Genomic DNA, 23,407 nt, shown 5'->3' with positions numbered 1-23,407 from the left:
GCTGGCATCTGGGACTCACATGTTTGTTGTACAGGAAACACATGGACCAAGCATAATTGGACTGGGCCCTACATGAATATTTGGTTGGAAACAATTAATTGTTTAGAGTAATTTTAGGGTTCTCTGTGATTTTTGAGGTTCAGAAATGCATTGACAGTATTCTCATATCTTTCTCTGAACTAACCAGAACCAGAGGCTATTAAAAAGCGGGGGGGGAGAAGCTACTGAAACAAAAAAACAAAGAGAAAATGCGCTAAATAAAAATTCTGGATGAGATCATGAGTACTAGCAAAACTGAAATGCCAGGTGTAATGTTAAAATGCAAATTACAGGAAGACAAAGCCAGAAAAATATGCAAGATAAACAGATAAAGAGCTCTAGGTTGCAAACTGCTGCATGCAGGGGCTCTTGGCACTGTGAAGGTATAGTGCCTAGCACAATAGGACCTGGCCCTTGATTTGGCCACATATAAACAGTAATAGATGCTTAACAGTGCCTTACAGATAACAACTAACAGTGCTGACTGGTTCCTGTTTGTTGCAGAGAGCAGTACTCGTGGGAAGAAGAGGCCGAGGCGGGAAGGCAAGAGCCGGACAGACCCCAAAACTATCAAAGGCTGCAGCAGCTACTCCTCCGCCCGCACGAACCCGGCACAGCTCGGCCCGACAGATGACAAACAGCTTCAAGCACGTCAGAGCTGTCATTTACAAACGTGCCCGAGAGCTGCATCTGGGAGGTGATTTCCAGCACAGCCCGAGCAACAGTTGGGTGTCCGTGCTGTTCAGAAGCGTTTCAGAGACAATTATCTTCCTTTCTGCCGAGCGATCCCTTCAACGGCCAGGGCAGAGAGGCCTCCCCAGATATCCCCTGACAATTCGGATTCAAAGGATGGAAACAAAAACCCAGTGCTGTCCTCTTTAGTAGTTTCTCTTACTCTCATGCTCACAGGGCTTGTAGCAATGAAATGACAAACAAAGCAAGTGGATCTTCCCTCTCTTCCTCCTTCCACCTACTTAACAGAACTTGCTCCAAGGCAATAATTATTTCAGTGGTGATGCTAACAGGTTTTGCCCAGCATCAGCTATGCAGCTGTCCATAAGGTGCCGGTGGCAGTACCCCAGGGACATGGAAATATGCAACACAGTATACAGGGAAAAGATTATAAGCACATTTCAGTTGCTACGCAGTAAGGTTGGCAGTAAAGATCATTATGTCAGACAGTAAAAACAGCTGTTCAGCTCCTCAGATGGCACAAAAAGGCCTAGGGTTGGTGTACTGATCTGCTGCAGCGAAAGGCAGCAATTCAAAAGTAGAGATACAAGACTGACAGTAAAGCCTTCCCCCCTGTCATTTCCTTTTCACAGAAGACACTAGATGCCACCTTCGAAGCACCAGTATGAAATCAGCATTCCGTGGTTCGTTTTCACCATTCACGGCACACATGAGCAAATACGATGGTAGGGCATGGATCAGCTCTTCTTCCAGCTTCGTCAGTGTTTTAAATTCAGCACTGGGTGAGAGCACAAGATGAGAGAAAGACTGCAAAGCATTTCGAGTAGCCTAGAATCTCTCACGTGAGAAACAGAGAGGCACAAAAATCTACTGACAAAAAACCTAGGCATTTGCACTAAGAGTGTGCATTGCTCAAAAGTAAGTTGCAGAAACAGGTCCAAAGAAAATTATTCAAATATATCAACTAAAATTCAGCAGAACACTTCCTGTAAACCAAGGAATACACTTCTTTCACAGTAAAATGCCCACAGAAAGACCAAGGCATAATCTCTCTGTCAGTGAGTCACACAGCAAGGCATTTTACTCACAGACTCCAGAAAGACAAACATTTTACTTAAAATACCTGAAAAGCTTTCATTACCCTACACTTACTCTTAATTTGTATTCTCAGATTGTCCTAGTTTCATGTTATTCCATAAAATTCAGGATGGAAACAAGGTAAAGATTAAGAAATTTAAGGTTATTATCAAAACACACCAGAATCTACAATATTTTACACTGCTAACATGCTCTTCCCTTAGGCATACAGAGAATACTGCCTACTGTGACCTCACATACCAAAATTAAATCAAAACAAGACGCGCAACACAAAAAGATGAAATATTGTAAGCGGAAGGTAGCAGAAAATTCATTCCTTCTCCTGCCCATCAACACCAAATAAACGGGGCAGAAGAGCAGTCAAATTGCTGAAATTGATGTCATATCAATTGGAAAACTGATTGAGCCTGTACAATTGCTCTCTGCCAAATGCAGGGGGCCAAGCTGTGTGTTTCCCATCTGCTCCTACGCAATTTGAGCAATTCCGAACTTCGTTCTCCGTTCCCAAATGTGTCACAGATTTATTAGCGTGTCAGGGGCGAATTCTTTTAGATTCTCCACTAAGGTAAGCTATTAGGGGGAGCGGATTTTTCTGTGTCTATAATTGCCAGGCCAGGAAAATTCAAGGAGGACAATCACACGTGACCTTACCCACCATGAAAAATTCATAAGGTAACACCACCCTCCACACACATCTTAAAAAAAAAAAAAACAAAACAACATTCTGTTCTCTCCTTGCACTTGTCTGAAGACATATATTTAGTCCACAATTCAAGTTTCTACAAGGAGCTTACAAAAAAATTAATTTGTGGTTTGTTTTGGCTAATATGATGAGCTCCACCACGCATCTGAACTCCTGATAGACAAGGACTGGGATCCTTCAGTAGCATATATGGGGTGGCTCAGCTTTTGAATGCCTTTCAGGAATGAAAGGGATGGAACCTTGCTAAAAACTACAAATAATTTTTGCATATCGCAGTTCAGTTTGCAAACAGGTCATCAAATATTTTAGTATTATCTCACCATTCTCTCATTGGATAAAAAGCTAATTCTTTAACTCCAAATATATTCAATCATTTTAATTTTTTTTACTTTAAGAGAACATATACACCATTTAAAAATGCAGCTGCACATGCTCTCACAGGAAAGACTAAAGTACAATGTTCTCATCCTTGAATTACATCAATGGTGATGAGATATGGTAAATGAAAACCAGATAAAAGCCAACGTGATAGATGACAACATCAGCAAATTTGAGTTCCAAATCCTAGGTTTTATCAAATATTCTCTAAGATTTAATGACAATGTATTTTCCATATTAACATATGTCTTAGGGTATGACTAAGCCCTGTTTACATCACATACGATATCTCAAGTAACAGTATCTTGGATTACTCTCTTTGTTTTGGTCAACAATTTGTGCTGTCATATTAGAGAATTCATTTCACTTGTCTAGACTACCCTCATCTCTACCTCTGGTGGACTAACTATTACCAAGAACTTTGAAGTTGCTATATATTTTTGTATAGGTTTACATATATAAATGATGTTATTACAGAAAACCCACTTTATATTATAAAATACTTCAGGTGTAGCAAAAACTACATAGACGACTCTCTTCATAAATAATCTGCATTTTTCTTTATCATAATGTCACTTCAGATCCGAAAGGATTTTCATTTGGTGGAGCATTTTGGCACTTGCTGTATTGTTGCAATAAATGAAAACATCACTTTGACAGTGATAAAATTGGTCGTCAAAACTCATGTGTAATAATCTATCATCTACAACAGTTAACTACATACACAGCACAGGCAGTACTAAAGTGTAAGTAGCAGAAGTAAGAAGGATAAGGTGAATTTAATACAATACTTTTTTGTCCATCAGCAAATAACAAACTCCTCACAAAGTTAAAAAAACCCCACTATTCTCCAAGCCACTGTTATTTTTAAATAGACTTTATAAAATTGGGAAACACAGAAGACAATACTAATGCAGGTTCAAAATTTCAAAAGGGTAAACAGTGATGAGGTAATGAAGTGGCAGGTGCAGATTTTAGTCAGTAAATTCAATACAGATGTAAAAGTAATGAGAAGAAATATGATCTCACAGAATACATCTTTTTGTAAGATTACAAGTTGTAGATAAAAGTAGCTTCTACCTCTAATAGTTTGCTGGAGACTCGTGACTTCAAACATCTGTCACTAAGGAAAACAGCATTTAATAATAAAAAATAATAATAAAAATAAAACGGACATACCAAATCTGCTACAAATAGGCCAATTTAAAGATCTCTACATACACCTACAACATGGACTCGTTAAGGAAGATTGTTGCTAGTTCAGTGCTGCCAATGGTCACAAACACTCTAACAGAATAATGTAAAAAAGTGGATAACTAATAAAGTTTGTCGTTCTTTACTATTTCATCAACTTCTGGGCCATCTACAATGACCAGAGAAAGCCAAATAATGCAAGCACAATCATGCAACATGGGTTTTAATGGAAAAGCAAGCCCATGCAACACAGAAAGATGATGTGATAGCTACAGAATGAAGGGCTGTACTCCTCCAGTTTGTATCATCCTTGTCTACAGCCCTGATGCTACTCTGTGCCTCCTTTCATGGCCCCTGCGCACATGAGGAGCAAGGGTCTGCTGAGTGTAGTACCTTTCTTTGCACTTGCAAGCAACGAATGTTGCCTGAAAAACTGTTTTGAAGTGGCTGTTACTTCAGCTCTACTTGCATCATATTTAAATTAACTTCAGCTGTGAAAACGATGGGCGAGCGAGGTTAAATTCCAATTCTCTGTCTCATGGGATTTCAAACAGGCAGATTCAGTCGGGGGTGGGCATTAACTCACATGTATGGACAAAGAACCAGACTGTTCTACATACTCGGCGTTCTGCAAAGGTCCGCTGTCATGAGGCGAAGGTTTTTTTTTTGCTTAGCCCAAGAACAATTACATTGCAAGCCTCTGAGCAATGATTCTGAACATTAAATCAGTTGCCTGCATTACGCTGGCTCCTCAGAGCGACGTGTGCCGGCCACACCGCACACCAACACTGCATGTTTATGAATCACGGAGGACCCGAGCACTAAGTTTTTGGGTGCCTGCACCACAGCTGCGGAGGTAAATCCCGCTGAGGGACAAGCCCCGGGCCCTGCCCGGGGAGCGCTCCTTCCCCGGCCGAGCTCCGCGGCTGCCCGGCACACAGAGCCCCGGAGCAGCCCCCAGACCGGGATCCCCGGAGCGGCCCCCGCACGCAGACCTCGGGATCGGCTCCCACAGAGACCCCAGGAGCAGCCCCCGCTCACAGATCCCAGGATCGACACCAGGAGCGGCGGGGCCGGGGCGGCTCCTCCCTCGCCGCCTGCCCACCCCACCCCACCCCGCGCGTCCTTCCCCGCCAGCCCCTTCCTCCCGCTCCCCAGAGCCTTTTCCTCTCCCCCTGTCTCCTCCCCCCGTCCTCCGTCCCCCCCCCCCCCATATTAAGGTAACTCCCAGGAAACGCGGAAACCTGTTATTTTTTTTTTTTTTTACCTTCTTTGGCTTTTTTTCTTCTGGCCAGCGTGCCGCCGAGCTTGCCCAGGAAGGAGTCATCCTTCTTTCTGGACGGAGGGGATTTAGGGGTGGGGGATTTTGGGGAAGAAGGGGACTTCTGCGGGGAGGTTGCCATGCTGGCCCGGCCGCCGCGGGCGCTCGGGGACGGAGCAGACGGGTCCGAGGCCCCGGTGCCGTGGGAGGCTGTTCCCGGCTCTGGAACGGAAGCGGAATTATTTCAAGCATTTGAGGCAGCTCCTGCTCCGCTCTCCCGGCTCTCCCGCTCCTTCCCTCCCTCCCTCCCGCCCGCCCTCCCGCCGGGGAGGGCCCGCTCCCCTCGCACGGCTCCCTGCGGGCCCCGGCTGGTGCGGGGACCGCGATCCGCTCCCGGGGGGCACCCACCGCGTTTTTGGGGGGCCCGGCTGTGTCCTGGGGCACAGGACAGCGCCTCGCTCCGTGGTCCATCCTCCGCTCTTGCAGCGGAGCCAGGCACTGACTGGGTCTGGGTGGTCAAATGCCCCGGTGTGGTGGGGTGCCAAAAGTTAAAGGCAGGTATGGACAGAATGCCAAGGCTCAGACAGCTCAGTTCACCCGCAGCTACTCGTAGGTGAAGGCTCTGGAGGATGGGAGGGTCACAGCTACACCCTGCACCAACAGAATAATGGTCTGGGTTGGAAGGGACCTTAAAGGTCATCTAGTTCCAACTCCCTGCCATGGGCAGGGACACCTTCCACTAGACCAGATTGTTCAAAGCCCCATCTGGATGGAGCATCCAGAACTACTCTGGACAACCTGTTCCAGTGCCTCACCATCCCCACAGGAAATAATTTCTTCCTAATATCCAATTTAAATCTACACTCCTTCAGCTTAAGGCCATTCACCCTTGCCCTATCACTGCCTGCTCTTGCAAAAACTCTTTCTCCAGTTCTCCTGTAACCTCTATTTAGGTACCAGAAGGCCGCTGGAAGGTCTTTCCAGAGCCTTCTCTTGTCCAGGCTGAAAGGCCCCAACTCTCGCAGCCTGTCTTCATAGGAGAGGTGCTCTGGCCCTCTGAGCATCTCGATGGCCTCCTCTGGACATGCTCCAAACAGGTTCACGCCATTCTTTCATTGAGGGCCCCAGATCAGGACACAGAAAAGAACTCATGAAGTAATAAATTGTCACTAAATAGTTTAGTGCAAGTTAGAGTTCAGTCTTACTAAATACATTTCAGTCTTCAGCCTATTTTGCAAAGCAGCTCCTCTGGTCTATGTCTGTGGTGAGAGACAGTGGGCATCATCACATCCACTTCTGCAAAAGAAAACAACTGCTGTAGTCAGACCAGTACAAAAAGCTAGTGGGAAGGAAAGGTGACTTAACACAATGGATTGTCTATACCAACCCTGCTTTGATTTGCAGATGAGTAGCTTAAGAGAGAAGTATGTTTAAAACAGATAATTTGCTGTGCCTGGTTCAGGAGGCGCCCAGGACTGCAACAGCATTAACGTCATCTGGATGCACTACTTTCACTTACCACTTAATCACTTGATTAACAATTCAGGCAAAAAGCCACACACACTTCATGCAAATATCTAGCTATCCATTAGGCATCATAAGTGAAATGAAATTATCATGAGGATATTTCTAAATCGGCTAATAATTGTTGTGTTTTTACAAGCCAGTAACATTGGTTAGCTGATGAGGGGTAGACATCAATGCCTATTTGCTGCATGCAGTTAGTATATGCCCTGGAGAAAAACTTTATTCATCCATACTGCCATCAGTTACAAGCAGGAGTGAGCCCAAGCCATTACCACAGTCCTTTCCTTACATTTTCTGTCTGGTTCACAGCACCTATTGTGTCTCAGAACTGCTGTCTATAGAATTTAGGTCTGAATTTCACACATTACTCTCTTTTTACAGAAGTGCTGCTCACACAGTGTATAGATTAAGAGATAAACAGTTCTGAATAATTTTTAAGAACATAATAAAAGGTGAATTCAAAAGAAGGAGAAATAAACACATTAAACCCTTTTTTATATGCCAGTGAATCTCTGGCATTTACAAACAGAGCAATGACCCAACTAAATCTCCATTTGGAGCCCAACTATACATAGATGTCAATATTTTGTAGGCACAGCAGAAGAGAGAGCATTTTGGCAAGCACAAGTGTGCTTGCCTTTGTACCTCTAAAGACAGAAAGAACAAGCCAGATACCTCATGAACAGTAATGGGTGCTGGGTTGTGCTGCACAGGGTAGTCAGAATTCAGCATGTGTTTGCCAAGTCTCTCACAAAATAGCTGAAAAGACCCAGCATCTTTCCTATTTCACTACACTCAGCTTATGTAAATACAATATTACTTACTTAATAGCTTCATGAACTATGGGAGTTTCACATCACAAGGGGAAAAAAATTAAATGAAATTTACTGTGTTTAAAATCAACTTTGTCAGATTTAGAAAAAGAAATACAGTGGGCTTTATGTAATAATGTGAAAGCAACAGGCAGATTTAATTTTACTGTTTTGCTTTGGTTGTTTGTTTGTTTTTTTAGTGGGTTCCTTTCAGGATTTATTTGTAGTTCTTTGTGTGTAACACTATTGCAGTGTTTTTTCCAATTGTGATGTTTCTCTTTGAGGATAGTTACAACATTTTTTCCCCCCGTATCTTAAGTTTAGAACTGCATATGCTACCTTTTTTTTCTTTTTATCTGGGAATATATATGGACATATGGCCTTAAATTAATATTGCATTCAGCACAAAGGCCTTATAGATATGCACAGTGTCTAAGTTATGGCAGATACAGGAATGAGTTTTTCTCTGCTTTGTATTTGACTATTGAATACCTTCACGATCACGCTCCATGATCCCAGCACAGGACACAGCAGTCAGCAGGCTGCTGTTCAGGCTGGCCCTGCTGCACCTGGCATATAAAATCCAGAGCAGACCACGAGAGCTCTCTCCATGCTCCCTGTCAGCACCTTGTTCGTACAGATGAGCCAAACATTAGATCAAATTAATTGTATCCTGATCACATATGTACTTTTGCCAGGCAATAAAAGAAGGCTAAATCCCCCCCCCATACTTCAAATAATTCTTATTCACCTTCATATCTGTCCATGCACAGCTGTTTTTTATTTCTTTTATTACAAAACTCAGAACTATCAGGAGCAGAGGTTTGCTTTCTGAATGGGATGGAAGAGGCAGGGTGGGTAATATCCCAACCACAGCCTAGGCTGGTAAGAAAGAGCAGCCCAGCTGGTTAAGGCTGTAAAATATCATTCACTTGTCTTACAGTGTTCTCCTAACACTTTTCTCCTAGATGTACCTCTGCTCTAGCCTTTTGGCCGTTTGATCGTGCAAAGTTAATGGAAGTAGAATATTTAAAAGCGCTTTATGAACTTACTGCCACTGCCATGATTGCCTACAGTAACACCCTTTGCTGACTTCAGGAAGAGGACAACTAGATCAACGTCTACCCTTTTTTATTGTCCTAAAAATTTGCAGTCAGCCTTCTGCTGACCTGCCAACTCTGTGGGGTGAACTAATGAATGTGCCCACCCCACCCTGATAGTTAATGGCACGGTAAAGGAACCCGCTTAGAAAATAAGGTGTTTCCATACCAGTTACTCTGTAGATGTTTGATATCTATTTCTTGACTGGGATTTTCCCGAGAGTGCCCCAAAATACCTGGAGACAAGAGCTCCTGCAAGCGTCCATGAAGAAGATATACCAGGCACTCCCTCCGGTGTGGTGAGGAAACACTGTGGGCAACGCTGGCGCCCCAGGGGGCTGGGAAGCAGGAGCAGCCCTGCCCTGTAGGAACGTGGTTTTGGTTTCACCAGGCAGTCCCACTCTTCTTCATGTGGCTGTGGGCAGTGGCCATCTCTGCACAGTGCTGAGAGAGGCAGCACAGGGAGCAGGCTGAGGCACAGCCACACCTGGATGGCAATTGTACTTCCACATCTGTATTCCACACCCACACACGAAAGCTTACACATCCCAAAGGACTTTGCTGCATGTGACTTCAGACTCTGCAAGACAGGCCCAGGGTTGACTGATCATCTCAATGTGACTACATTGTAAAAGCAGAAAGCATCAGTGTCAGGGTAGAAGAGCTCCAAATTTTCATGGCCACCATCATCTAAAACTCACACTTGAGGATAAATTTGTTTCCAGCTCACAGACTGAATTTAAAATTGAGCACATGTTCATGCTTAAAAGAGAGCTATGTTTTCTACTCAACTTCTAACTTCTTTGAGATAAGAATCTTCTCTTTAAGTAATATAACAAAATAACATAGTTTCATAAAAGTAACAGAGTATTTCCGACCAGATTCTTAAAAAGTACAATGTATTTTTTGTTTTAAATCAAGGAGCAAAAAAGACAAAGATGTGATGAGGGAAAAAGTACATGAAAGACAAAAGATAACATGTTGCATACAGTCACAGAGATTAATAATTTGAAAGTTTCAATGGAAAGAAAGTGGGTTTTAAGCTTTTTTGGTAAAATGAGAACATCATCCTCATATTTAATTCTTCTGGTAACATGTTGTTTGATCAGTTAATTATAAAAACTTGGGTAAGTTTACTTGCACTTACAACTGTCCTTCTTGAGATAGCTTTAGAAAAAAACTTACAACCTTTTTCATAATAAGCTTTACTTGTGCCCTTCACTTGGGCCTGTAATTTTGTACAGCTGTTTTATATGAATACTCCAGCAAACACATTGCTGATGTGCAGGGCCATCAGGTTTCTTTTTGTAGTTCTTTAGAAGCAACAAGAAGAAACCACAATTTGTTCATAAATATCAGGCAAAGAGATTTAAGTGAAATCCAGCAAATACCTTGCTCATCACGAAATATTTGCCATTATCTAGGTTCATGAGATGTGGCTGCCATGAAAACTGTAGGGATAGTATTTGGATGCCAACATGGCAAGCCCATTGTGCTAAATGATGCCAAAATTTTTGGTCCATGCAAAACCCAGCAGGGACAGCTTTAAATCTTAACAGTAGCAAAGTCTCAAAACATGTGTAGAATCTCCAGTCTTCTAAGCCACATCCTGTTACTTGCTCAAGCAAGAAAGAAAACAGAATATATCTTTCTGGAAAAAAAAAAAAAAGACTATTAAACTAATGCAAAAATCTTAGTTGAAATCAGATATGCATTGGGCTAGAAGAGCAGAAGTTCCATAGCACAAAACCTCTAGATTTGTTTCCTGTGCCCAGAGAAACCCAGACAAATACACTAAAAATCAGTGAAGTGTCCCTTCACCTTGGGGCAAATGGATTGGTCTTGATTCAAATAGCAGTTTACAAAATCCTTTTCTCAAACTTCGTATAGAATCACAGAATTGTTTAGGTTCAAAAAGACCTTTAAGATCAGAGTCCAACCATTCACCCAGCACTGCGAAGTCCACCACTAAACCATGTCCCTAAGCACCAACTGTGATTCTTTAGACCTCTGATCTTTCGAAGAAAGGACAAGGAGAGGGTGTGTGCTGTGATAAGGAGAAGCTCAGTAATTCCTATGAGAGAATTTCCATCCTGCTCCTGGGCCAGAAAAGTCCTCCAGCTATTGACCAGCTGGCTGAGGAGCCAATGTGTCTGCAAGGCTTTCGACATGGATAAGTGTTTGATGTATAACTTCCAGTAAACCCAGCAGGCAGGTTAATTCCTATACACAGTCCTGAGAACTTATATGTGGTATTACAAGAGAAGTCACCACCTCTGAGGCACACAAGATGGAAGGGAAAGGATAGGACATGGAAAACTTCAAAGATGTTAGAAATTACCTTGATCTGTGAAGAGAAGCAGCTGTCCATCTGTCCTCTGAAGAGGAGAGAACTATCAATCAGTTCAGAGTCATTAAGCAGAGGACAATGGTGCTGGCACTAACATAAGCCCAAGTCTTGCTTGTCCACTTCTCTCCTTTGAGCAGCACGTTGTCTTGCTCTGTAAGGCTCTCCCACTGGTAGAAAATAACAAAATGAGATGACCTGATAGAGGTAAAATTAGTGGAATTTGAAAAATTACAGTTAAGATTTTCATCACCATTTAATCCATTCAGAGACACTTTCCTTTCGAGTCTGCAAGAAGCTGCTATAATTTTTATATAATTATATAATTTATATAATTACCTCAGGAAATTAGCTGGTGAATTCCTATGTGACATGTGTGGAAGTTGTTAATCTCATGGGGTTTGTAAACTCCTGTGTTAGAGTTGAATGCCCACTAACTTGTGTCAGACTGCCCTTATTTATAAACTACAAAATGAATCTGTGCACTGCAAGAAAGTGCAAATTACTTACCAGTAGATGAATTAAGAAACTGATACAATTTTTTACCTATAGATCTTCCCTCATCACACATTATTACACTGTAGGTATCAGTGGAGAGAAATTGCGACGGAAATGATTTTGAGACTTCAAAGAGTGAGATAGAATTTTATTTTTTCAAATAGAAAATTGCTCACATTCAGTCCGTTTAGACACACTCAATACATTCCAGCACATCACATCATACCCCAAAAAGACAGTGCCAAGAACTTAAAAATGAACAAATCTATCATAAATTAGTGAGCCAATTCACAGAAAAGATTGAGCAGCAAGAAGACTCATAACCAAACCAGTGTTTAAATACATTTCTAATACAAGCCAACCATATCAAATTGACCTGTGAACAGTGCACATAGCTTCCCTTTTTTTTTACCTCCTTCTCTACTCTCACAATACACAAAGGCCTGCTTTAAATGACTCAATTAAGAGTTTATGATTTTCTAAATCACTTGCACAGTTTATTTTTGGTTCTAATCTTGTGAGGTACTTAACATGAGGCAGGGTTACAGTAGCCTGACAGGTTTTTCCACCCAAGAGCAGACAGGTAGTTTTGGGTGGAGCATGTATTACAACCACATGGCATCCAGAAAAAGTTTTTTTTTAGCAAAGAATATTTTTGAAGCCCCTAAAGGGCTGATGGCCCTCAGCTTCTGTTGTCTCTAATACTCTCAGGAACGCAAAACTTTGGAGCTAAAGGGAAAGCACCCTTTCCTATTTGGTTTTATAGCAGGTATCTCCTGTAAACTGAAATCTCACTTTTTAAAAATACCTTGAAAATATTATGACTCTCTGTTTTTCTTCAGAAAACCATGATAGATGTTCTAGACCATCTTGTTTTACAGGATTACACGAGGCTTCTAGCAACAGTGGTAAACCCCAGAAATTTTCACCACCTAACTGGAAATATCAGCAGATTTCAACAGAGAAAACCCAAATATTTATTGCTGCTCTGCCTCTCCTACTTTGTATCAATCTTGAGTAATAGACTTAGTTTAAAAAAATCAATCACTGCAACTCATCTCAATAAAAATGTCATCTGAAGAACAGGCATGCTTAGCCTATGATTGACAGGACAAAAAAAGATGTTAATTTTGGAACACATTCAAGGATTCTCCTCTGTCTTTCCACTGTGATGGAAGACAAGTGATACTGTTAAAGCCCTGCCTGCTATGTTTTGAGGGTATCCCTTCAAGTTGTGGTAACTGAGAACCTTGTTTAAAATCTTAATTCATGTTTTATTGCTAATTATTTACCAAATTGATAGGGCTGTCTACTCTACAATGCACAGCTTTTCCTACACACAGCTGTTAGAAATACACATTTTTCAACCAAAATCAGAGGCAAAATCCAAACTGTAAAATGTAACCAGGCACTTATCCTCTTTAAACAGTCTAAAAAATAAATATGAATACATAAATAGTGCAGAACAACAGCATAGTCCTTGCACCAACAGAGGTATATTATTTATCTGTGGCCAATAGTAAAAACTTGCTTTTATATTTAGGATGAGTATTTCAAATTTATTTAATACAAAAAAAAGAAACAACCCTGAAGATAATTCGTAAGTTATTGTGACAGGATCCAGTGTGTCTGTTACCCTGCAAGTACTTACCAAGAGGTTTTTTAGTGTAAAGCTTTTGTGACAGGAATGCTTCTATCTTTGGCTGTACCGTAGGCAAATGCTGCACGTTAGCACCATTCATGAAATAATGAGAACATCGAATCTTCTCAGAGCATGAGGTAAAATCATATTCAAAAATAAACAGTCTTTCAGTTTCTGTTTTTTGTTTGTTTCGTTTTGCTTTTTTTTTTCCAGTTTGAAAATCTAGTGCATCAAACATACAGTTGGGAATACTACCAATCTTAAATTGCAGAATTACCTCAGATTTAAGAAAGTACCTAAATCAGGAGAATTTCTGCACAACTGTTTTGCCAATATCTACAAATGCATGTACAAAAAAGATAGGAGATAGTTCCTTTAAGCTAAAAATATGCATATATTCTTAAGTAGGAAGATAAATGCAGTTTAAATACAGCCACAACATTTTCTATCAAATGCTGGCATTACAAATTCAACATTTTTTGCAGTCCTTTTCAGGAATTATTCTCAGGGAGATCTTAAACTGCTATACCAGCCATCACTCCCTACAGTACAACTTGTGATGTGTTTTATCAAGCAATTGTAAAGTCTACCATATTAAGGCTACCCTATAAATATCAGTTGGGTCTGGACTACTATTTTTAAATGATCTTTTATTGTATTTTAAAGATCTTAATCTCTGACATACAGAAACTTTTTTGAGCATGTAACAGCTTGAAGGGTAGTCACCCCTTTGATAATCCCTTACCATTTTACAAAATGTAGGGATTTAATATCACTTTAACTCCTTGTTCAAAAACACACAGTGCAATAAAACTTACAAATACCTGAAAAATTAATTTCTGACATTGCATTTACAGTAGTTTTAGTGAGTGCTTACATGAAGTCATTAGTCAAATGACTCTTCCTCCACCAGAAATAAAAACTAATCCTACTTTTATATGAGATGCTTGTTTCCTGACTTTTGCATAGTTGACCATGGCTTGGCTGTGCCAAAATATTAACAAAACCACACACAGATTCAGACAAACAGATGGACAGCAATGCTGTCTCAAAAATACAAAGTGATGTCATCATGTTCCTCAGAAACTCTACTTTCAGCATTAAAATAAAATTCCAAGAGAATAATAGAGCTCTGATTTCCCTTTCACAGACCCTGATGCCCATCAGACAGGCAAATTCAGTCCAAATCTGTATTCCAGTGATCCTTTAAGCTGCCAGTGAAATGACTCACTCCAGTACGAGCAAAAGAACTGCTTAAAAGCTTTTGATAACAGAACAACATGTTTCCCAAATAAGGTGATTTTAAATTTGAATTCCTTCATTTTTCAGAAGACTGTATCTCTATGATCGGGAATGTTGCTGAAATGATGTTTATTTGCATGTGGCTGTTTAAATCCTGCTCAGCTGGTAGCCTCTGGATAAAATAAGACTTTCAAAGTGCTGGTCTTCTGCTTTTTCTTTCACTCTCTGCTCCTCTAAGGTACACACAAGTTTGTCTCTTTCTTCAACCACTTTCATCATCTCAGTAAAAATTTCATCCTCCTCATTCAGATCCACCTCATCTTTAAGGCTGTCTAAAAGATCATAAAAAAAGAGATTAAAATCTGTTTGCATTTTAACTGTTAGAGCACAGCTTGAATGAACATTATAGTCAATGACAAATGAAGGCAATAGCAGTTAATACTTTTCAAGTTATAGTTCAGGGAAATTTTGTCCTGCATTTAGGCCATTTGAAGTTGACCATTAAGGCTCCTAATGTCTAGAGTAGACCTTTTAACAAAATTTGGACTGGAAGGGATAGGAAAAGCACTACTGGTTTATAAAAACAATTAAGATAGAGTTTAAATTTAGTTTATAAGGTAAAAAGCCCAAAATGAAATGTAGTACCTTTAAGAAAATAGGAAGTATTTTTCAGAAAATGTATTGAAAACTGCCTTCACTTACAATCCACATGCCTAAACACAACAGGATATTTTGGAGTATTCAGTGCTCTGGAACCCCTCTTGCCTCTTGATTCCTCCTCCCCATGCTCCTTTTTCAAAGACCAAATGAAAGGACAAGCCCGAACTGTCATCCCAAGTACCTAAAAGCAGTTCCAAAATGCTGTGGCAGCCAGCAGTGCTACGCAAAAGCAGATAACCTCTTTTATTCAGGTGGCTGAAGAAGTTACTTTCCATTCCTGCCCATCGTTGCATGTTAGCTGGACATTAATGCCTGGAGAGCACAATTAGCATAATTACACGTGCAGTGCTTCTGATCCAGTTCAGTGCAGAGCTGGGCAGGTCAGCTCAGCCTTCTTCACTAGGAGTCAGATGAGATCTCACAAGTCACATTTTGCTGGCTGAGCTGCACTGGCAGAGAGCACAGGAGCCTCAGCCATCCTGGTCCTTTCTGGAGCAAACAGGGATGCACAAAGACACAGTCTGTCACCGTGGACTGGAGAACACCGTCCCCTTTGACTTACCATCAATGGCCATTTTCTCCCTCAGCTTTTGTTCCAACCTGCTTTGGTGGTCCTCCAGTTCTAGCTCTTGGGCTCTAGGTACAGCAAAAAGTATGTTAAAGAATAAGCTTTTTTTCAATAAAGACACACATGTTATTTCAACCAAGAGATTTTGTGTTCTGTTTATCCTGTATTTTCTCCTCATGGGAAGTCTAAAAGGTTTGCCTATGCCAGTATCTCCGCAGCAGAAGTACCACTACCACCTTTTGCATCATGTATCAGATTCAGCTCCCTCATAGAGCGCAACACTCAGGGCTTTTAACCATCTGTGCTTTGTTGGTGGCACCCACGGTGTAATTCTGGATAGGGCTGAACACTCCCACACACAAAGGGCCCTGCCAGGCCCTCTGCACAGGAACAGGTCCTGAGGCAAAGGAATTAACACACGTGAACGCATCCAGACAACAACTTTTTGTGTCCTGTGGGGGTGAAAGCTGCCTGCTTTTGCTTTTTTAACTCCATTCTGCAGGCAGCGTGAGCAGGAAGCCTTGCTACCGAAACACCCAATGGCAACTGAAGGGGCAAGAAAAGGTTTGGCCCCTGGCAGCATCAGCACAGGTGGGGAGAAGCTGATAAATAGCAACAAGCAGCCCACACTGGTGTGAAATCCAGGGCTGAGCAATAACTGCTGCAGCTCTCATTGCCTTCCCACACTGCCCACAAATAGCGGAGAAAATAGCTGAGAGTCACCTCTGCCTGTCTCTTGGGTGTGTTTCCAAGAAGGCGAGGTGAGGGAGCTACAGCAAATATTGTTTCCATCAACCACAACAGTGGCATCTGAGGCGGGATTTATCTGCTTGTTTCACTGCTGTGGTGAATTCCTGGATCTTTTTTCCTACGTCCAGTAAAAACTGAGATTAACTTGTCAGACTACTTTTCTTCCACAGGAGAAAGTGCCCCAGTGTTAAACCCATGTGATGTAAAGGCATCTATATGCTGTGTTGGTTCAGAGCATCATATAGGATTGAAATAATTGAACCACTGCAAGAGGGAAGGATAAGGAGAGCTCAACTACAAATCTGTGTTCAAAACAGATTGTAGCTACTCTGGGTATGTTTATTCCAGAACTGTCTTGAACTGCAGCACACAGCAAGGTGTTCAGGTGTATTGTGAGTACACTTTTACCCCTCTCCCCTCCCCGTCTTTAATACTAATGCTTGTCTTTACTTACATAATCAGGAGCTCAGACTCATAACGCATTAACTTATTCTTCTCCAGGACCAGCTCAAACCACTCATGTAGCATCTGAGTTTCATCCTTTGTGCCTGAATCTGTAAAAAACAGGAGAGTTTAGAGTGCATTACCAGCTTTCTTTCCAATGCTTTTGCCAATTAAGTTCCCTTTCAATAGTCTTGTGTAAGCCAATGTGAGCTCAAATGGAGATGGTTTTGTTGTATGCAACAAAATAATGTATGCAACATCAATAATGACTGGGCACAACAGTTTTGTCTACCTTTGTTTGAATGTTGTGGCTTATTACAGATAAAGTGGCACCAGATTTTAAAACACTTTTAAAGATTTTCCTTTCAAATAATCACATAGACTTTCGTTTTAGTGGACACTTTGTCTTTCTCTTAGTTTTGCCTTTGATAAGATAGTTTCTCTGTTGAAACTGGGCTTCAGAGCTGAACTATATGTCTAAGTGGATATTCCATATCCCATTAACACAATCAGACTTCAGGATGCACATGCTGGCAAGTATCAACTTAGTCCCTGCTTCCAGTGGACATCAGGAAATTTCCTTTAATTTGTCAACTGGCCTCTAAATCTGTATCTGCTTTGAATGAGAAATCTATGATTATTGGGTGGTTTTATAACACTTTAGGCCAGGACATCACTGGTAGACAGTGTAGAGACACAAAACATGAGATGGTCTTTCTCCCAAAGAGTTCAGAGCTTGACTCTGCATTGCAAAGGAGGATGGAGGATGGATCTCTCTCACCAGGTGAGGGCCTTTCCTACTCCTAAAATACCATCTGTACAAAACTCTTTGGCAATGAAAAACCCCTGGGAGTTTTCAAATGGCAAATCAGAGCACATATGTATTTCTTTTTCTCATTGCCCTTTTTAACATCCTCATCACTTCACATTTTCCATTCATTTTCTCCACAAAGCAAAACCACCCCATCACCCTTAGATGCAGAATTACAGCAACAGTGATGGCACTGTCAACACACCTCCCACGTCTGCTTTGCACATCCACTGCCTGGTGCCACAAAATAGCGATCACTTGTAGGAAGAAAACACCTTACACTAGTCCAGGCTGAGGCAACAATGGCACCTTCAGAGGCATAAAACCAACAGCCAGCCTGAGCTCCTGCCCCAGCATGTGGTATTTACAGACCTCACTACACATGTTAGAGGCAGGGACAGTCAGACCTGCGACAAAGCAAAAGGAGGTGCCACCAGCAGGCAGGGGAACACAGGTCTCTGCTCCTCAGTCCTTACATCACACTGCTAGATAACCAAGCATAAAATCCCCATAATCCAGCTTGTCTGTTTTCTGGTGCTGGGGAACTTATGTGATTTCTCCTTTGAGAGTACCTCACCTTTATTTCAGATGACTGAGAGCACTGAAATTTAAACCCAAAGGTGTCAGGTTCAAGCTCCAGAGACACCAATTACAAGAGCACCATTAAACTAGGTTACCAAGGGGAGAGACACCAGTGCCCTGCACAGGTCAGCAGTGTTTCTGGTGTCTTTCTGTCATAGTTTTGACATGTGCTTCATTCTTGGCCCCAGGAATTACCCTCTTGTCTCTACAGCTTCAGCTGTCCCTCACTTTATGTCAAAGCCAGAGAACAGCAGTTTGAAGCCCAGCTCCTCCGGGCAGTAATGATCTGCACCCAGTGCAGCCCTTTAGCAATCTTCCTGAGCATGAGGGAAATTGTTGGGTGTTCGGGATCACCAGCCCATTCGCGTGCTTTCACCAGCCACCATTATCCCAGGAAACGCAAGTCACTTCCTGCCAGTGTCAGAGGAATTACATGGGCCCCCATGCCAAGGACAAGAGTTGTAGTGGCTTGGGTGCAGTTCTGCAGTTTTCCATCAGGACTTGACCCCATTTGGAAATGACCATGGAACAGGAGGATAAAACAGCAGGAGAGGGCAGAGCAAACTTGCTTCAATTTCTGCCTGATTCCATTAAAACTTGGAAGTAAGAGATGTTTTCCTGTGGGATTTTCCAGGTCAGCAAGTGGTGATAAGTGTCTTCCCAGTGGCTGCTGGAGCGGTCCTTGCTGGAACATGCCAGATTCTCACAAATCCAATGCAAGATGCAGCATTAGCTAAAAGAGCCCTAGGTCTTTGTATGCCACCATAAGAAGTTATCATCAAAATTTGGTCTATCTTACTGTCAGTAAAGACATTGCAATTACAGGTATGCATAAGTCCTGCACAGAGGGAGAGGGTTACTATATCCTTTTTGGTTTTTTATTTAGGCAAAAATATTCCTTTTTTTAACTTTTCCACCTTACACTTTAAAATCTCTGTATCTCTAATAAAAGACTGTGTATTGTGGGTTGATTGAGGTAAGTAAAGATAATGCACTTTGGAAAAAAACCCCTCATTTTAGCAAAATCCTCAGTGCAAGCTGAAATAAAAATAGCCCTATTTTTTTTCCACCTCCTCCGTCCCACAGAATGCCCCCTAAGTGTTCCCAATGGCATTCTTCCCCTGAGCTTTTCAGATGTTTGTTACTAACAATGTTAATAGGTTTTTAAGTGTGATGGAGTGCTTGATGCTTTCTAAGGGCAGAACAAGCCCGTGAAGTATTCTGTGTAATGCAATGCAACAGATCTTAAAGGTTAGAGGGAAAACAATTTGTGAGTGTATTTTTCAAGCCACATTGTCTTTTCCTTACAGCATTGCTAAAGCAAACCTTTCCTCCTGGTTTACCCAAGTCTCCTTTAACTGAGATCCATTTGAAAGTCAAACATTCTTCTAATGACATCATAAGTATTTCTATTTCCATCCCTTTTGAGGGAATAACAGGCTGCAGAGGAGTGTTTCCTGAACACTGTTCTCAAAACCTGAACCTTCTGTTCTCCAGATTGATGTCCCTCCACATAGTCATGACATAGTAAAGGGGGCTTGGCCAGTTTACACCCTTTTAGGAACAGTTAAACCTCATATTCCCTATTCCTACAGGTTTTCCCTAGATTTCTTTTGACTGCATTGAAAATTCCAAGAAACCTTGGATATTTTCCTTATGAAATCGAAAAGTAGCTACAACATGTGCAAATATTTGTTCACCTTCTAAAACATGGAGAGATTTCTTAACGTTCTCTCAATGTAGATTTTCTTCTTTACCATCATTCTTCACGATTTATTTAGTCAACTGATCCATTATGCTAATTTCAGTGGAAAACATGTTTCGAGCTTTTTATTTCTGTGTTTTCTTGTAGGCAGAAGATCTCCATAAGCCTCCACAAATGTCAGTGGAAAACAAAGAAACGGTACATCAGTGATTTATTATTTGGTATTTCGAACCAGAATAAAGGGAATAACGAGCATGAAAAATTATTTGTAGGACCGATATTATTTCTTTTTTTTTTTTTTTTTTTTTTTTAATGCATGAATTGTTGTCACCACAATCAGAAGATCATCAAAACCTCATTTTGCTCGTCAGTCTTCATGGCAGTTGTTTCGCACCCACGCATGTTCTCTTCTAATTCAGTTGAGGAGCTAATGAATAACTCCCCCTAACAAAGGGGCCATTCATCCCAGGCTTACAGAATTATTAGAGGAGAGTTGCGTAAATGTCACTGAAGACTAGTGTTTGCAGGCCTGCCTCTAAATTTGGTTATTCACAACCTTTGCAGCTCAATATTATTGCTGAACTGTGATCGTTTTCTAATTGCCTTAATAATACCTATTAAATCACTTCAATTGCATAAGCGCAGACCTGCTTAAATACAACTTAACCTAATAAACACTGGTCATTCATTAAACAATAATGCTCATTATTTTTAAGAAGGTTGAACAGAATATTAAACTCACCAATTCCTGCATCATTACACATATGCTCTTACAAGTAGCAAAGCGCTCACATTTTGTTTGGGAAACTCATGGCTTCGTGCTTTTGCACCAGGAGAGTTATTCAGAAACAGGAACATCCTACTCTCAGTATCTGCCCTATTTGTAACTGGCCACCTACACACAAACAATCACCAGGGAGGAAAAAAAAAAATAGTACTTTCACCTTAATGAGGGCAATCCAATTACTAAGGATGGTAAGAGAATGAGAAGCATCGATCTCTTGGCAGACAGCCTTCTTTAGGAAATGCGATTGTCAAAACAGCAAAAACAAGAGGTGGTCTTAGGCCATTTATCCTGGTATTCAGTGTCTATCCCAAGAGCTAGAACCTTCTTGTCCTTCCGTATTTTTGAGGTTTCCAAAAAACAACCACCTTTATACAACTCAGCAGACTTTCTCATGGGCAGTAGGGGGGGTAGGGTTTGATAAAAGGTTATGCTTTCATTTAAGAAAAAAGATGCTAACCTTTTAAATAACATTTGAAATAGGCTGACACTATCAATTCTAGAAAATTAGTAAATAAATATAAAAGGCTAGGTAAATGCTCTCTTGCTGAACTGATTAGTTCAGTGTCAGACTAGGGGCAACAGCTGCTATGAAATAAGGCAATAAAAAGGCCAGCATGTAGGAATTGGGCTGGGTTGCCTGGCTAAGACAACAACAAGATTAGGTGCCAAAACATATCTAGGTTTTCTGTGTTGTGCAACTGCCTGTCATGAAAGCACAAGGTTCAGTTTTCTGACGCAGAGGTAAATAAAGACACGCTTGCACTCAGGTTGTCAGCTCACCAGAGTCCCTTCAGCACAGAACCACAGCCCCCTCTGAAGTTCCTTACAGGCATGTGTAGTCCCATCCTCATTTTGAGCCTGGCAGGAGCCCCCAGATGTCCCTTCCCTCTCTGGAAGGTCTCCCCAGCTTCACCCCGTGTGTGCTGGGGAGCAGTGGCAAGGCTGGGCCAGTGGCAGGACGCTGCAGCCCTGGGTGCTGGGACTGTCAGCACATCAGAGGGAAAGTCTTGCTTCTGGTTGAGGCCAGGATGATGTCCCTGTAATCTTCTGCCCATTGAGGGAAAAGCTGCACTGTTAAGGTCTCTGTGCCTGCATGCTGCTGTTGCTATAGCATGGCCACTGGCTCTAATCATATTAATGGCATTTCACACTCCAGGAGAAGTCATTAAGGACTCTGTTACTAGGCACAGGCTGCTGCTGGCTTGGTAACTGAGATACAGCTCCTGGAAACCTCACTGGTTCCCTATAAAAGATGAAATTAAGCTCAGGATGGGACTCAAAAAAAAAAAAAAGAGGCACGTTGGGGAGTGGGGCAAAATATAGTTTCAGGTTCAACAGCAAGGTAAATAATTCCAAATCTGTGATACCCAACAAAAAATTCATAGCATTCAATGTGAGCTAACAGAGCTCAAAGAAAAAGGTTAAACAATTATTTTTGTCCTTCCAGTTATTGTTTCTTTTCAGATTTCACACCAAATTATTTCATGATAATCATTAAATCCCTCTGCTTTGAAACAGGTTAAAAAAAACACTGCCAAACAAAAAACAACTGCTCTGTGTACCTGCTTCTCCTCTTAGTTCTCTCTCCAGTTCGACACCAGAAATCTCCAGAGCTCTTTGTCTTTCCTCCAACTCTTCTAGTTGGCGTTGGACTGCCTGCAAAATTGTAATGATATAAAAGCTACAGACATAACTTCAGAATTCAGGAGACAAAAGATGGTCTCAGTGGTTAGAGAAACAGCTTGAAAAGGTCTCAGAGGAGTCCTGGCTCTTGCCAACTCATTGAGTGTACCAGGCGCCTGAGCAATTTAATAATTCCACTAGGTATCTATGGCATTTTTATGTGGGTAAGTATGAGAGGTACCAGAAGAACCTCAGTTTTTCTGAGCTTTAGCTCTCCCATTGTAAATCAGAGATCATAGAGATCATCTGGGTCTCACAGGGTGTAAAAAGTCAATACCTTACATATTCAGAGACACATATTCTGTGATGTTACATGAATAAAGCTCATATAAATATAAATATTTACAGCTAGAAAGCTCTGCTATCTATTTTGCTGTCCATGGGTTTTTGTTGTTTGTTTTGCTTTCATATTTCACAAGCTTTCGACCTAGAAAGAAAAGGGTCTAACAGCTAAGAAGTGATAATTCAGTGGCACTTCAGGAAGGACTTCCACATTCATTGTCCATCCCTTTTTAAATAAGATTTTTCAGAGGTGTCGTGGGGCTAATAGGCATGAAACACCTTAAAAGGTTGAAATGTCAAAGATGTATGTTCAGCAGTTCCCATTTCAGGTTGTGTTAGGGCATTCCAAGCCAAACCCTCAACAACAGCCTAACAAACACGTGAGATGACTCCAAAAGTTTGAACTTGATTGTTTCCCCAAACCAGTAAAGTCAGAGAAGGCATGTATGCATCTAATTTTACCTTGAGATAATTTACAATTCTCAGATAAAAACTACAACATAGTTGCTCCCACTTTGTATTAAAACACATCTGAGACCAAACTGTGCAGAAGTGCGTTCACAAATCTTAAACTGTAACTGGAAATAACAACACTTCAGTA

At 41.4% G+C, this 23,407-nt stretch overlaps 2 protein-coding genes across 2 annotated transcripts in view; both read right to left on the bottom strand.

Annotated features, from left to right (window-relative positions):
* The window catches only part of PARVA (parvin alpha), a 65,463-nt gene extending 59,844 nt beyond the window's left edge, over positions 1 to 5,619 (bottom strand). Inside the window, exon 1 of the mRNA XM_051803845.1 lies at positions 5,373 to 5,619. Coding sequence (XP_051659805.1) covers positions 5,373 to 5,508 — 136 coding nt within the window. The 5' untranslated portion in view covers positions 5,509 to 5,619. The remainder of the gene's footprint in view (positions 1 to 5,372) is intronic.
* Positions 5,620 to 13,528: 7,909 nt separating this feature from the next.
* The window catches only part of MICAL2 (microtubule associated monooxygenase, calponin and LIM domain containing 2), a 161,695-nt gene continuing 151,816 nt past the window's right edge, over positions 13,529 to 23,407 (bottom strand). Inside the window, exons 39-42 of the mRNA XM_051803808.1 lie at positions 22,404 to 22,497; positions 16,967 to 17,066; positions 15,757 to 15,830; positions 13,529 to 14,866 (exon numbers count right to left, since the gene is read on the bottom strand). Coding sequence (XP_051659768.1) covers positions 14,682 to 14,866; positions 15,757 to 15,830; positions 16,967 to 17,066; positions 22,404 to 22,497 — 453 coding nt within the window. The 3' untranslated portion in view covers positions 13,529 to 14,681. The remainder of the gene's footprint in view (positions 14,867 to 15,756; positions 15,831 to 16,966; positions 17,067 to 22,403; positions 22,498 to 23,407) is intronic.

This window comes from Manacus candei, unplaced genomic scaffold, assembly GCF_025592945.1.
Source record: "Manacus candei isolate 608988 ecotype Guabito, Panama unplaced genomic scaffold, ASM2559294v1 h1tg000060l, whole genome shotgun sequence".
NCBI classification, from domain to species: Eukaryota; Metazoa; Chordata; class Aves; order Passeriformes; family Pipridae; genus Manacus; species Manacus candei.
This window is presented reverse-complemented; position numbering and strand designations above follow the sequence as displayed.